The sequence below is a fragment of the Ruditapes philippinarum genome, unplaced genomic scaffold (genome assembly GCF_026571515.1).
Source record: "Ruditapes philippinarum isolate M1 unplaced genomic scaffold, ASM2657151v2 ctg1560_1_1_1_1, whole genome shotgun sequence".
In the NCBI taxonomy this organism is placed as follows: Eukaryota; Metazoa; Mollusca; class Bivalvia; order Venerida; family Veneridae; genus Ruditapes; species Ruditapes philippinarum.
This window is the reverse complement of record NW_026857080.1, coordinates 224,408-238,455: the sequence shown is the minus strand read 5'-3', so window position 1 is coordinate 238,455 and position 14,048 is coordinate 224,408. Positions and strand designations below refer to the sequence as shown.

The 14,048-nt window shown below is 32.8% G+C and overlaps 1 protein-coding gene across 1 annotated transcript in view; it reads right to left on the bottom strand.

Moving 5' to 3' along the window:
- Nucleotides 1-14,048, bottom strand: part of LOC132748686 (diacylglycerol kinase epsilon-like) — a 51,971-nt gene that overhangs the window by 33,703 nt on the left and 4,220 nt on the right. The window contains exons 2-6 of the mRNA XM_060738297.1: nucleotides 13,011-13,673; nucleotides 12,305-12,448; nucleotides 11,475-11,620; nucleotides 10,837-10,891; nucleotides 6,825-6,938 (exon numbers count right to left, since the gene is read on the bottom strand). Of these exons, the coding sequence (XP_060594280.1) occupies nucleotides 6,825-6,938; nucleotides 10,837-10,891; nucleotides 11,475-11,620; nucleotides 12,305-12,448; nucleotides 13,011-13,673 (1,122 nt within the window). The remainder of the gene's footprint in view (nucleotides 1-6,824; nucleotides 6,939-10,836; nucleotides 10,892-11,474; nucleotides 11,621-12,304; nucleotides 12,449-13,010; nucleotides 13,674-14,048) is intronic.

Here is a 14,048-nt window from a genome sequence, read left to right as displayed (position 1 = left end):
AAAATTAAAATAAAAACCTGTTCTAATCAAATATGTTGTCAAAAAGAAACAAATTAGGTGATCTAATCCAGCCTAAAAGTCACTAACTATTTACTAAAATTGAACTTTATGACATTATTGTCAAAATAACACAGAAATTTCTCTTTAACTCTGTTGGGAGCTTTTCAGCCCTAATATAATTTTAGTAAAAATCTGTTATAATATTTGCATAATACAATTTAAAGTTTTTACTTGAACTGTGAATATTTATAAATTTCTTAAACTGTAAACATAATTATTTTTTTTTTAAAGTTTGTTTTCTTAAAAAATTTATTTTTACTGGTTTACAGGTGTGTGACACTTTAAAGGGACTCCACTGAGATTTTTTTGACATGATGGGAGTGAAAATATTTTTTCCAGATAAATGTACCATTTGATATAGGTTTTAGACCACTAATCTTTGTGCAAAATTTTCAGATCATTTGCACACTTCGTTTTTCCAGAATAATTATTCAAATTGTAAAAAAAAAATGACCCAAAATGAAAAGCGTTTAAACGCTTTTCACTCATTATCGGACTCAGAAAAGCATAAAAAATACGATTTTCAATTTATTTCAAAGTATATTTTTTAACTATATGTGCATATGTTTTTGTGTCAAGTGCCCCAGCTCATTTATGTATTGAAAATTCAAATTTTTTGTTTTTAAGGCTTTTAAAACCTCAAGTGGAGTCCCGGCTTTTTAATACTGAATGTACTTTACATACATGCAACAGGCATTATGTTTTACTACCCTAAAACAAATTTTTTGATCATGTTCAACTTAAATTACATATTAAAAAATAATGGGTCTCTCTCTCTCTTCTGTTTTTCTTATGTTAAATTGCCTAAATGTTGCAATTTTGAACCTTTTTCTGACAGCTAAATATATTTCACAGGTTGAATGCCAAAAAGCTGTATTCTTGACACATATTAAAAGAATTACAAGTTGGCATCAGTATTGCGATAAATTCTTGAATAACTACTTAGTATTAAATTATTACTCCAGATTAGAGTCACATACAGACTGACAAAAACCACAAAGCAACTTTATCAAAATTTCATTTTTTTCTGTATTAAAATGTGCATTTAATGTACAAAAGATATTAAAAAAAAACTACCTGTCCACACAAATATTGTCAAATGCTGACAGTTATTATATAACATATAGTGGCTGGTTAAAAAACAATAACTATTTTTCCTTGATAATTTTTTTTGGCATAATATGAAAAAAGGATTTATTTTGAAGTTTTGTGTGTTTCGGATTAAATGTTAAAAGCTTTTGAAGTAAAGCTTGCCCGAAAGTGCACTGTGGTATTATGACACCTTGACATGTGTAATGTGTGAATGCATGTTAACAATAATGGTATTAATAAATGAAATAACTACATGACTGTACTTTTTTGTAATGTTTCATTAGCAAGATACTTTGAAAAGCGATTTTTTTTTGTCAACTTGCATAATTATTTGTATTCTCTTCACCATTGGTTTTACTTTAATTTATATGAAAAAATTGCAGAGCCCTCCATGTTGAATCAATTTAATAACTACATTTGTACATGTTATTACAAAAGTGCCTTTCTACCTAAACTGCCAATTGCAGTACAAGTAGGTCAATATGTTTGCAAATAGACCCTGCCAGCGGGCATAGCTCGAGTACAAGACTTATAATCATTGACATTGTGGGTTTGATTCTTGGGCTGGCCAACTAAAATTACTTAACAGTCTGTTAAGATGGACAGGACTTTCAATCAAGGTCCCATGCACGAGTGCTTGAACACTTGGCAGGCTAAAGAACCAAGAGAGAAGCTTGTTGGAATTTGGGCATCTTTCTATATCTGTATCTTCGATAATATCCTCCAAAAATCTAAAATGAATTCAATACTCTTCTGGAGGACTTGTTCATATGGGCAACCAGTGGCAATACACACAAATCATTGAAAATTCTATTTTCAACACAGTGCAAAAGTCCAATATGTACATTCATAAGTTAAGGTTATTTTTTTTTTAATAATTTACTTTAATATATTTATCATTTGCAACATTCAGATTATTTTCCTTTTCAAATGGCCTACAATTTTGGCCTAAACTGTTTGTCAGTTGGTTACTAAAAATGGTTGGCACTGGTAAAATACCCTAATATACTGGTTACATCAGTATACATTACCAAACATGTAAACAGCTAACATATGATTGGAAATTGACATTCACACTAAAAACAATTTGCTGAACAGGCGAAAAAAATCTGAACAATAGCGGCAACATGATCTGAGTTAACTATGCTTCTCAAAATATGACGGGGCGTTTTCAGCCAAACCCTGACTGCGAATGAAATTTTCATGTGCTTGTCAAAATGTGACACATCTTCATGTAAAGGTCATAGGTCAGAAATTTAACGAGAATTGCCATCATATTCATTATAACCTTTTATCCGTTAATTCTTTTTTACATTCTATTCATATATTTAAACTGGTGGAAACAGCTCATTTTCAAATAAAACACAATTAAAATGTTCCCTTCTGCCTTAACATTTAAAGCACACTTAATTATCGAGAAATTCATACAAACTATAAATTTCCAATCTTTAATATGAGCCCCTTGAAATGTTTTTTTTTTTTGTCTCTCTCAAACTCATGCTGTTCAAAACAGAAACTGAGTGCAAATTTTCAAGCGGGCAGAACGAAAACGTTACATGAGAATTGTTATTACCCATCTTGAGTAACTGCTTCAAAGTGGATACAAAATTTTAATGTATATAGCTCACAATGATGTCAGATATTAACTGATAAAGCACTAGAAATAATTTAGATTTTCTGTATTGAAATATTAAAGATAAGCACAACAAGGGTAAGATTTTTATCTCAACTTTTCAAAGTATAAGTATTTCCTACTCTACTTTCCATCAAAACCTCCCATTTTATCTCTATTTTTCTGTATTTGTATTTGACCTATTTTGATATTTCAAAAATAGACTTCATTAACAAGGGTGCCATAGTCACAAAATACGCCCGTTTACGAAAGCTTTAGATGGAGATGGGGGCATTATGGATAAGTGTTATCTAGCAAGCAAGTTTTTATTCTTGGCACTGTGTTGTTAAATGAACCTTAAAACAAATCAGTAGGGAAGATATGCACAGGATGTGTGACCTTGACCTTGGTCGTAGGGACCTGAATTTTATGCACGGCACTCAGCCTCACAATGATGAACATTTGTGCCGAATTATATTGAAATCCCTCTATGCATGTAGAAGTTTTGCTCCAGACAAGCATTTTTCTATGAGCTCTAACTGTGACCTTCACCTTTGACCTAGAGACTTGGTTCATGTGCAGGGCGCTACGTCTCATGGTGGTGAACAATTCTATAAAGTAACATTAAAATTCCTCCATGCATGTAGAAAATATGCTCCAGACAAAATCTGGATATTTCACCATCTTTAGTGACCTTGACCTTGCAAATATTAACCTAAATTAAATGTGTCACACCTGTAGTCATGATAGTTACCATTTGTGCTACAATCCATCAATAAATGATGACTAAATGGTCCCTATACACATCTTCAAATTTTTATCTGAACTTTGACCTCTATGTGTAACCTTGACTTTGGTCGCAGGGATCTGAATTTTGCGTGCGACACTCAGCCTCACAATGGTGAACATTTGTGCCAAGTTATATTGAAATCCCCCTATGAATGTAGAAGTTTTGCTCCGGACAAGCGTTTTTCAATGAGCTCCAAGTGTGACCTTGACCTTTGACCTGGAGACCTGGATCATGCATGGAGCAATACATATCATGGTGGTGAACATTTCCATAAAGTATTATAAAAATTCTTCCATACATGTAGGAGATATGCTCCAGACAAAATCTGGATATTTCACCATCTTTAGTGACCTTGACCTTGCATATATTGACCTAAAGTACATGTGTCACAGCCGTAGTCATGATAATGACCATTTGTGTTACAATCTCTCAATAAATGATGATTAAATCGTCCCTATACACATCTTCATATTTTTATCTAAACTTTGACCTCTATGTGTGACCTTGACCTTGGCTGCAGGGACCTGAATTTTGTGCGCGACACTCCGCCTCACAATGGTGAACATTTGTGCCAAGTTATATTGAAATCCCTCTATGCATGTGGAAGTTTTGCTCCGGACAAGCATTTTTCAATGAGCTCTAAGTGTGACCTTGACCTTTGACCTAGAGACCTAGTTCATGTGCGTGACATGGCTTCTCATAATGGTGAACATTTCTATGAAATTTCATTAAAATCCCTCCATGCGTGTAGGAGATATGCTCCGGACAAAATCTGGATATTTCATCATCTTTAGTGACCTTGACCTTGTATATATTGACCTAAATTATATGTATCACAGCCATAGTCTTGATAATGACCATTTGTGTTACAATCCCTCAATAAATGATGACTAAATGCTCCATATACACATCTTCATATTTTTATCTGAACTTTGACCTCTATGTGTGACCTTGACCTTGGCCGCAAGGACCTGAATCTTGCGCGCGACACTCCGCCTCACAATGGTGAACATTTGTGCCAAGTAATATTGAAATCCCTCTATACATGTGGAAGTGTTGCTCCGGACAAGCATTTTTCAATGAGCTCTAAGTGTGACCTTGACCTTTGACCTAGAGACCTGGTTTATGTGCGCGACACTGCTCCTCATAGTGGTGAACATTTCTATGAAGTTTCATTAAAATCCCTCCATACATGTAGGAGATATGCTCCGGACAAAATTGGCAAAATCTGGATATTTCATCATCTTTAGTGACCTTGACCTTGTATATATTGACCTAAATTATATGTATCACAGCCATAGTCTTGATAATGACCATTTGTGTTACAATCCCTCAATAAATGATGACTAAATGCTCCATATACACATCTTCATATTTTTATCTGAACTTTGACCTCTATGTGTGACCTTGACCTTGGCCGCAAGGACCTGAATCTTGCGCGCGACACTCCGCCTCACAATGGTGAACATTTGTGCCAAGTAATATTGAAATCCCTCTATACATGTGGAAGTTTTGCTCCGGACAAGCATTATTCAATGAGCTCTAAGTGTGACCTTGACCTTTGACCTAGAGACCTGGTTTATGTGCGCGACACTGCTCCTCATAGTGGTGAACATTTCTATGAAGTTTCATTAAAATCCCTCCATACATGTAGGAGATATGCTCCGGACAAAATTGGACGCCGCCGCCCACCCGCCCGCCAGGGGCGTTCCCATAATACGTCCCGTTTTTCAAACGGGCGTATAAAAATGACTCTGTGAAGCTCTGGGACAGTGTCAGAAATAACTGGATATAGATTTTAATGATTGATTACACAAATTAGAACACACACAAAAAAAGAAATTAAGTAAAGAAGGGGCATAACTTCAAAATTATAGCAAAATTACATCAGAACAATGCCCCTTGTCTTAACAGCATTTTGTCATGATAAGCAAGTATTCCAAGTTCCAATTTGTTGATACCTATAAAAAATGTTTGACTTTGCAGTATTTATCTACATATTTCTACTGTGTTACTAACACTTTTGCATATTTTTATTTTTTTTTTGGTAATTTATGTGGATTGTAAGTGTTGTTTGCAACATGTAAATTACTTTCTTTGTTAACTTTATTATATTTTACTTTTACATATATTTTCAAATTTTTCATGAAAATTAGCATTCATCTGGTGGCATGCTGCTTTTAAAATGCAAAATTATTTCCATGAAATTATCATATACATTGAACATTTTTATTTACAGTGATATTTAATTCATTTAAATGTATCTGTGATAGTATATGAGTATCCTATTCTTTTGCATTCAAATATAATTTGGCCACAGTCAAGCTACACTTTCATACCTAAAAGTTGATTGTTAATTTATTAAGATCTTAAGCACTATGATGTTCTATTAACCTACGGAAAAACACATCAAAAGTTATAACTTAATTGGCACATTTTAGTTACAATTGAAAATTTATCACTTTTCTTCAACAGCTTCATTTAATAGCTACATTTAATTACAACATCAATGCATTAAAACAACCCTCAATACCTACCATTACAGTTATATAGTTATATAGGTATGTAATCACTTTAACGTTTTCTTTTAATGATTTTCAATAATAATCATTAGCACTCGGAACATCTGTTTTTTTAACATTCATACATCTAATTGTTATGTTAAAAACATAAGAATACAAGAATCACTTAGAAAATCCCTGCGAATCACACATGATGGCCGCAGGTTAACACATGATTTACAAGGAAAACATACCTGGCTGTCAATCATGGGCGTGTAACACTGTCGCCACAACAAAATCTTTTCTCTTTCTTTCAAGATTATATTATTTACAAGATAAACACTGTAAAAAATCTGATTAGAAAAACATCTAATGTAAACAGGTATGAGAAAAAGGCAAAGAGTTTGTCTAAATGTAGGATCCTGGGCGCTGAGAGCTGCCATAGAGGAATGAACATACAATTGGCTGGGAAGACTGGAAAGCCCTATTTCAGGTACTCTCTGCTTAAAGAGGAATGCCTCCAGATTCATGTTTATTTTTATGATAATTTTGAAAATGTATTTAAAAGTATAATATTGTGAACAAAGGGAGTTTTCTCAAAATCGTACATATTTGTAAAGTTTGATTTTCTTGAAATATTTTGGCTCATCTGGAGGCGTGCAGCTTTAACGTAAAAATTTATTCAAGGGCTGAATTATGAAACTTACAAAAATGAGGCAAAATATTTTTTGCGTAACTTGTTTAATTACACTAGCTGTTAGTGACATACCTTGTTGATTAGCCTGTTAGCAAATAACCAGGGCCATGACTGCCGTGACTTGTGGAAGTTTAAAGTGACCAAAGCATCAACGCCTATAGACAAATAGTTGTTCATTACCATCTCCTGAAAAATATAAATCAAATATTGGTAAAATAATACATTACATGTGTTTATTCTTCTTCAGCAAAATGGTAGTTGTCTGTCCAAATGCCTTTGATTAGGAATAGGTGCAATGAACTTGGCATTCTGAGAAAAGGGAAATTTCAAATTTTGTTAAAAGTCAATTCATGATGGAAAAATGTTTGTTTTGTCTTGTTTGACAGCGCACCAACACACTTTAGGTCATATGGCGCTGAAACAAGACATATGATTTTGGCTAACCTCTGGTGTTACAAACTTAAAGCAACACATTGGGTCAAAACCACTTCACCTGCTGGAGCTAAGAGATGGATAGACTCCAGTCATTCAAACCCATTTAGTTGTCTCTTATGATCACACAGGGATAAATGGTGGCTGCAATTCTGATGCCTCAACCCTTAAAGGCAACCCGTCTGCCACATTTTAGGAGGATTGAAAATTGTCTCATATGAAACAATTTCGCACTGGATGGTTTTCATAATAGGCAAATGATGAAAGTGAAACAGCAGTTATCTGAATGCACTAATTTTATGGTATTTAAATGGTAACATGAAAACTTCCAAATTCACTTGAGAAGACATTTACTTCGTCAGGCAGAGTTGCACAAAAAAAATAAATGAACAAATAACACCTGGGTTGAAAATATTGATAAACAGAAGAAAAATCAGAAAATATATTAAGGCAATTAGCTTTGTATAGGCCTAATTTCAAAATCAGAACATTTAAAATCATTCTATTCCAGTCTACAGTATGTATTACAGAATTTGTGACTCATGCTTGGGAGGAAACTCTTACACTGTCACATCATATTTGTGAAATAAAACAAAACATCATTAAAATTGTTAATGCATACAAATAATGACATTCCTTATCAAATATGACACTTTTCTCTTTTTGTTAAATCTAACATTTTTACATTGACAAGAAAAGTAGAGTGAGTGCAGAGTTATACATGTACATAAACAATTTTCAAACAAATTTGCCAAAAAAAGGTATTTCTAAACTTTTCACTGACCAAGGATCAAACTTGGTCTACAACTGAATCAAGTGGTAAAGATTCTAAACACTGGTCAATAATTATTGAGACAAATGCAGGGTTCGAATTTAAGCTGGCATACTGGCAAAATGCCAGTTAAAATCTAATAATGCCAGTAAAAATTACTCTAGCTGGCATTTATTTGCAAGTGACTGTTCCTTTTGGGCGTTACATAATTGTTATCTTCTGGGCTGATGATGATGTTTGGCAACTGCCCACTGCAGAAACTGATGATGTTGACTGTGTCAGATGCAGTAATTGATGAAGTTTACCTTAAAAAACTTAAAAACCAATTTTTGGTTGCTCTATTTTTTCTGTGATTATATTTTGATGGACTATTTATAACAGCCAAACACTATTGGTTAGAGCATCCAAGATGTAATCAGGGTCCATTGTAAATGCGTAGCACTCCTCTGTAAAGTGTTTACTTTTAAGCTGAAATATATATTTATTTAAAGTAGATCAGTACCTCTAAGTTTTCGGGGTGTTGGTGTAATCAAGTACAAAATATGTGATAATTAATGAAGGTCCTAAGAAATTACATAACATGAACAAGTTTTTAACTGCACGTTGTCACCAGTGGGTGTTCCTCTGGTATATCTATTCTGATCCCTAAACAATTGTTTATTATTTATAAATCAATGTGTTGAAATGTTTTTGTTTCGTTACAAGAAGACATCTGTGTTAACCAGTGATAAAGATGTTTCTGATATTCAATAGACATTCAAGTTTATTATCTTTTGTCATACCAGATGTTCAAAATACATTGTCATTGTGTATTATTCTGTGATTTTTCTCACTTAATTGGGAAGAGGCCTTAGCCTCTTGATTTTGGGGAAAAATATCACTAAAATTGCTGATTTGAAAAGTAAAAAATCTGGTTCAAGTTCAGATTTTTGGGCAAACTGCATGATTTTAAAGAAAATATCAATTGGGAAGAGGCCTTTTTTCGGAGTCTGTTAAATAAGTAGAAAAATCACTGTTATTATAACAATAATAATAATAAGATACGTGATCATGGAAATGTCAGTTGACTACCACATATTGCCAGTTAAACATTTGATCACTTGCAAAAATCTGCAAGTAGAAAATCTTGCTAAATTCTAACCCTGAAATGCAAAGTAACTGCTATACCACCTTCCCCCTCATCCCAGGACACCATTCCCCCCCCCCCCCCCCCCCCCCCCCAAAAAAAAAAGAAAAAGAAAAATGCCTGCATTAACGATTTGATTTGACATAAGAGTTTTGATATGCATGTAAAGCTTTATCTCTTAACATAAGAAATTAAAGAGAAAATTATTTACTTTAAACATAAGAAATTAAAGAAAAACAATTATAAAAGCAAGTATAAGTAGAAATGCTTTAATGAAATATTGTATATATGCATAAAAGATGTTTGTTTTTTTTTATCTAGAATTTGAACAGTGATACATGTTGGTCACTTCAAATCAGGCAATTCAGCAGCCACAAATAAACATAAATTGTCAGATCAAACAAGTCATATGTACACATAACTTTTTTTTATTAAAATCTGCTGAAACAACTACAAAACAACTTATCAAGTCTGAAATGGTACACGCCAAAAACAACAACATATCTTTTGTTGCACATGCATTTATTGCATTTCGTCTTAAATTAATCTCATTTCCATATTATCTTTTAATTTCTAGAATTTCTCCCACCCCCTCATTTGATATTTTTAAGCACCAAGACACTTGTGCTTTTTTCTCAAAAAATAGAACAGCCTATCATCAAGAACAGCTGTTCCTGCAGCGTAATGATGTAAAACATTAAACAACAAATAAGAAACAAACAATAAGTGCAATATTAAATAATGAAACAGGATGATTAATTCACAGCAGTACACCACTTCACTTTATCAAATATTCAACTGTTTTGTTGGGTTTTTTTCTGTTAAAGGGAGAGTAGTCTTATTTAATACTTTTTCACATTCCATTAGCAGTTGTCTTTCTTTATAAATAACTCGGATGAATTGTAGCCATTAAACTTAACTATATATATAAATATAGTTTCTTACAAACTTTGCATTTAGAAACTTCTCTGAACTTAAGAATATGTTTACATTTTACCAGAGTTTTTTATAACAGAGGGATTAGAAGCTCTAAAAATAGAAAATTTTCAAATCCTGGCTCACAATCTTTTGCGATTCACTGGCCCTTGGAGTGGATTAATTTCAGCTTGTTTTATACAACAGAATTTGTTTATATTTTTATCCATTACAGAGAATAATTTACATCTTCTTAATCTTTATTGCTTTTTTTATACATTTTTGCAACTTCTTTTTTTGAAAACCATTACAATTTTCAAAAAACATGGTGGCGTACACAAGTATCTGTTATAGGTAAAATTTCTCATGTCAAACGAGGTCTCGGAAAGTCTCACAAAAATGTGAACTTGCGTGATTATAAATCATTGATACAGATTTTAAGTGTCTGATATCATAGCTTCCTCTCCAGTTAAATATAGCTCTGGAATTTTACTCAGTTGAAACATGTTAATCACCAAAGAAAATATCATGGAGGAAACAATTTGTTGTGTTGACTTGTGTCTCCCGTAAACCCCTGCAGATGACCAGCTAATAAAGACGTTAGATAATTCAATTTGCAAAGAGAAATTAACAGTCATGACTAACATATGATGATAATGAATCTATTAATAGATGGGTAGTATCAGTAATGCTCAGTCTGCATTATTACTATAATCCTTAAGAAATTATTAACAAAGGGGAGTAAATCAGTCAAAATTGCTAAATTGCTACAATTATGGTTCTTTGTTGGTGAATGAAAGACTATAATTGAAAAACAGAAATATGGATATAACACTTACCTTTTTAGGTCTAGATATTCCTAAATGTTTCTTGTGATTTATTGTTATCTTCCATCTGAAATTGTTGTATAAATAGATACAATCATGGAAGAAATAACAATGAATAATAGAAAACACAATTTCATACACAAATGTGTTTAAAGCAGTATACCAGATTCATGCTAGTTTTCATGAAAATTTTTAAAGTTTATTTGAAAGTTTAACATTTTGAAGTGAATAAAGTTAGTAATCTACACATTGCAAAAGGCACTTACAATCCTCATAAATTATAAAAAGGAGACAATGTATGTAAATCAGTCAATAATTGCTCATAACATGTAAATCATTACTTGAATCTTAAATTTATTTACTTTTCTTAAAAATATCTTTCTAAAGTTTGATTTTCTTGAAATAGTTTGGCTAATCTGGAGGCATGCAGCTTTAAAACTTAAGTTGCTAACAGTACATGTACTTTTATGTTAATAATATGAAGGCACATTAAACCTCAGAAATGACCAGTGCATACCAAGATCAGCTGGCACATCTGTGTCATACACTCATGATCTGCACTGCTTGCTATTCAGGATATTTAGTTAGTATTCTTTCTTAAAATGATTAATACGAATCAAAAAAATAAGAACACATTGTCAAGAAGTTACCTATCTAACTGTACAGGCGTTGCTGCAATAATCTGGTGCACCACTTCATTAATATCAGCATCTGTATCATGACCTTCACCCCAGCCAAGGACACGAGCAAGGTCATTCCCTGTACCTAATGGCAATATACCAACTTCTGGAGGAGTCTGAAATATATCAAAAGAATTCTGACGCTCACTATGTCTTCACTAATCCTTATTCTGTATAATGTCTGTAATGGACTAGTCCAGCTTCCAATTTTTCAGGAAATGTCCATTATCAATGTTGATATCACTTGTGATTGTCATATTTTCTAAAAGCATGAATACTAACCTCTGAGGTGAATACTAACTTCTGAGGTGAATACTAACTTCTGAAGGATGAACTATGTTTTAATAACAATTCCGCTGATAATTTTAATTATTATCAATTTCTTCTTATTTGCTTTGATTCAACAGGGACACTGGTCGTTTCATGTAATATTAAAAAGCCACATTGTAACTTTTACTGGTCAATAAAAATAATTGTATTTAGTTTTAGTTGCAAACTTAACATAGAAGGTTTCAAAGGTTTTTTGTAGACAGTACAAACCATACCAGTGATTCCAAAATATACAGCTAAAAATGCTTGGTAGCAAAGTCCACGTTTTGTTAACTTAAACAATTAATAAGTATGTTAATAAACATTTAAATCTTTTGTCTTTCTTCTTGCCCACTCCAGGGGTACTTCTGAAAATATGAACTCCACTGAACAAGTAGCAGACATACAAGACAATAAACAGCTTGCTTGCATCTATAACAAAATTTAATGCTCTTATTTCCTGCCATAAAAAGACATCGTATTTTGGTTACCTTCAGTTTGAGATTCTCTATTGCATTTAGCACCCAGCCTACAGATCCATCCCCACCGCACACAAGAACACGAAATACAACATCAGGTAATAGATGGCACCATTCTAGAGCATTCTCCGGCTGCATGTTATGTAAATCTATCACCTACAAACAAGACATTATTATTTAATAATTGTAATAATTATTGGGATTTTTTTAAATAGTTTACAATAATAGAAAGTGTTTTTTATATAATTGTTCTTCCTTTCTACAGCATGGTAATTAACATCAAACAGTAAGCAATAAAGTTCCTTATCCTGCAATATAGCGCAATTATTATTTAAAAGAAAAGAATGTCTTTAGAATATGACACCAAAAAATTAAAATTTATCACTTAAATTATGTTTCTACTGTGGTTAATGTTCTAACATGATTCACTGAATCCTAAAAATGGGTAGGGTAAACCTTATAATAAACATCTGATGTCAATGTATTTAATTTAGTATTTTTGTAAAAAAATGAAAGTGAAAACTGATGCATATGATTTTTATACTAAAATAATTTAACAATAGCAACCACTAAATATGAAAAAAAGGTCAATTTATTTAATATATATATATAAGTTAAGAAGAAAGTTTCCTTCTTATGTCCCATACTAAGATATACAGTCTCGCCTACAACTATTTAACATTTCACTTTTTCAAATCATACGTACACTGTGACTCACCTGTGCTGGATTTAAAATATCTCTAAATGCACAAAGCATAATTTCCCCCTCATTATTACCACTTTTCCTATTTCCTAGTACAATTAACGGTCTCCAATTTTCAAACAGTGGATGTCTTGCTTTTGATACTATCAAATGTCTCCTTCCTTTAATTCCAACTCTTTTCAATTCAACACAATGTGGCGGTACAATAATTTGTCTAAATTTTCCAAAATCACACGTCATATCATCATATGTACAATAATCATGCAGTGTTCGTTTACACCAAACACATCTTCTATCACAGATTTGTGGCAGAGTTCCGCATTCTTGGCCGCAAGCATAGCACATACTACATTCTGGTAGATTTCCTTTCACCCACTGATGTGGTGTTCCATCACCTTTCACAGAAGAGGGTTTACACGGGAGGGTTTTATTTGCTTGCTTCATGTTTTCATCTTCAACACAGATCCCGCATGTGTCACATTTTGCTCCATGTTTGATTGGAATGTTTTTAATGTTACAATATGTTGCTTCATTAAACAGATCCATCATGACCCATCGATGACCTTTGCTGATGTCAGGGACAAGAACATCATAGTGCATTCGGCGGTATCTACGATACAATTGCATCAGTATAAATATCACCAGAAACATTGCTCCTACCAAAACAGGTGCAGACATCTGAAACAATATTCAAGAATAAAAGTTAAATTTGCATTGGCATCAGACATCATTCAAATTATCAAAAAACAACAATATTACTTTAACTAGAACTCCGCGAGTCGGATGTGTCGCCTTGTGAACAATGTAGTTTAGGGGAAATGGCCAGGAGAAAAATGAAATATGAAAAATAACAAAGGGCAATAACTAAAAAAATAATAAGTGCAGAGCAGCAGTTTCTGTGCACTGCACTTCTTATCAATAAGATCTATCATTCTATGATGTTTCAAGTCCATAGCTTTCATACTTGAAGGAAAAATGACCAGGACAAAAAAAAGTAAGAAAAGCAACAAAGGGCAATAACTCAAAAGTAAGAAATGCTGAGTATCAGTTCTT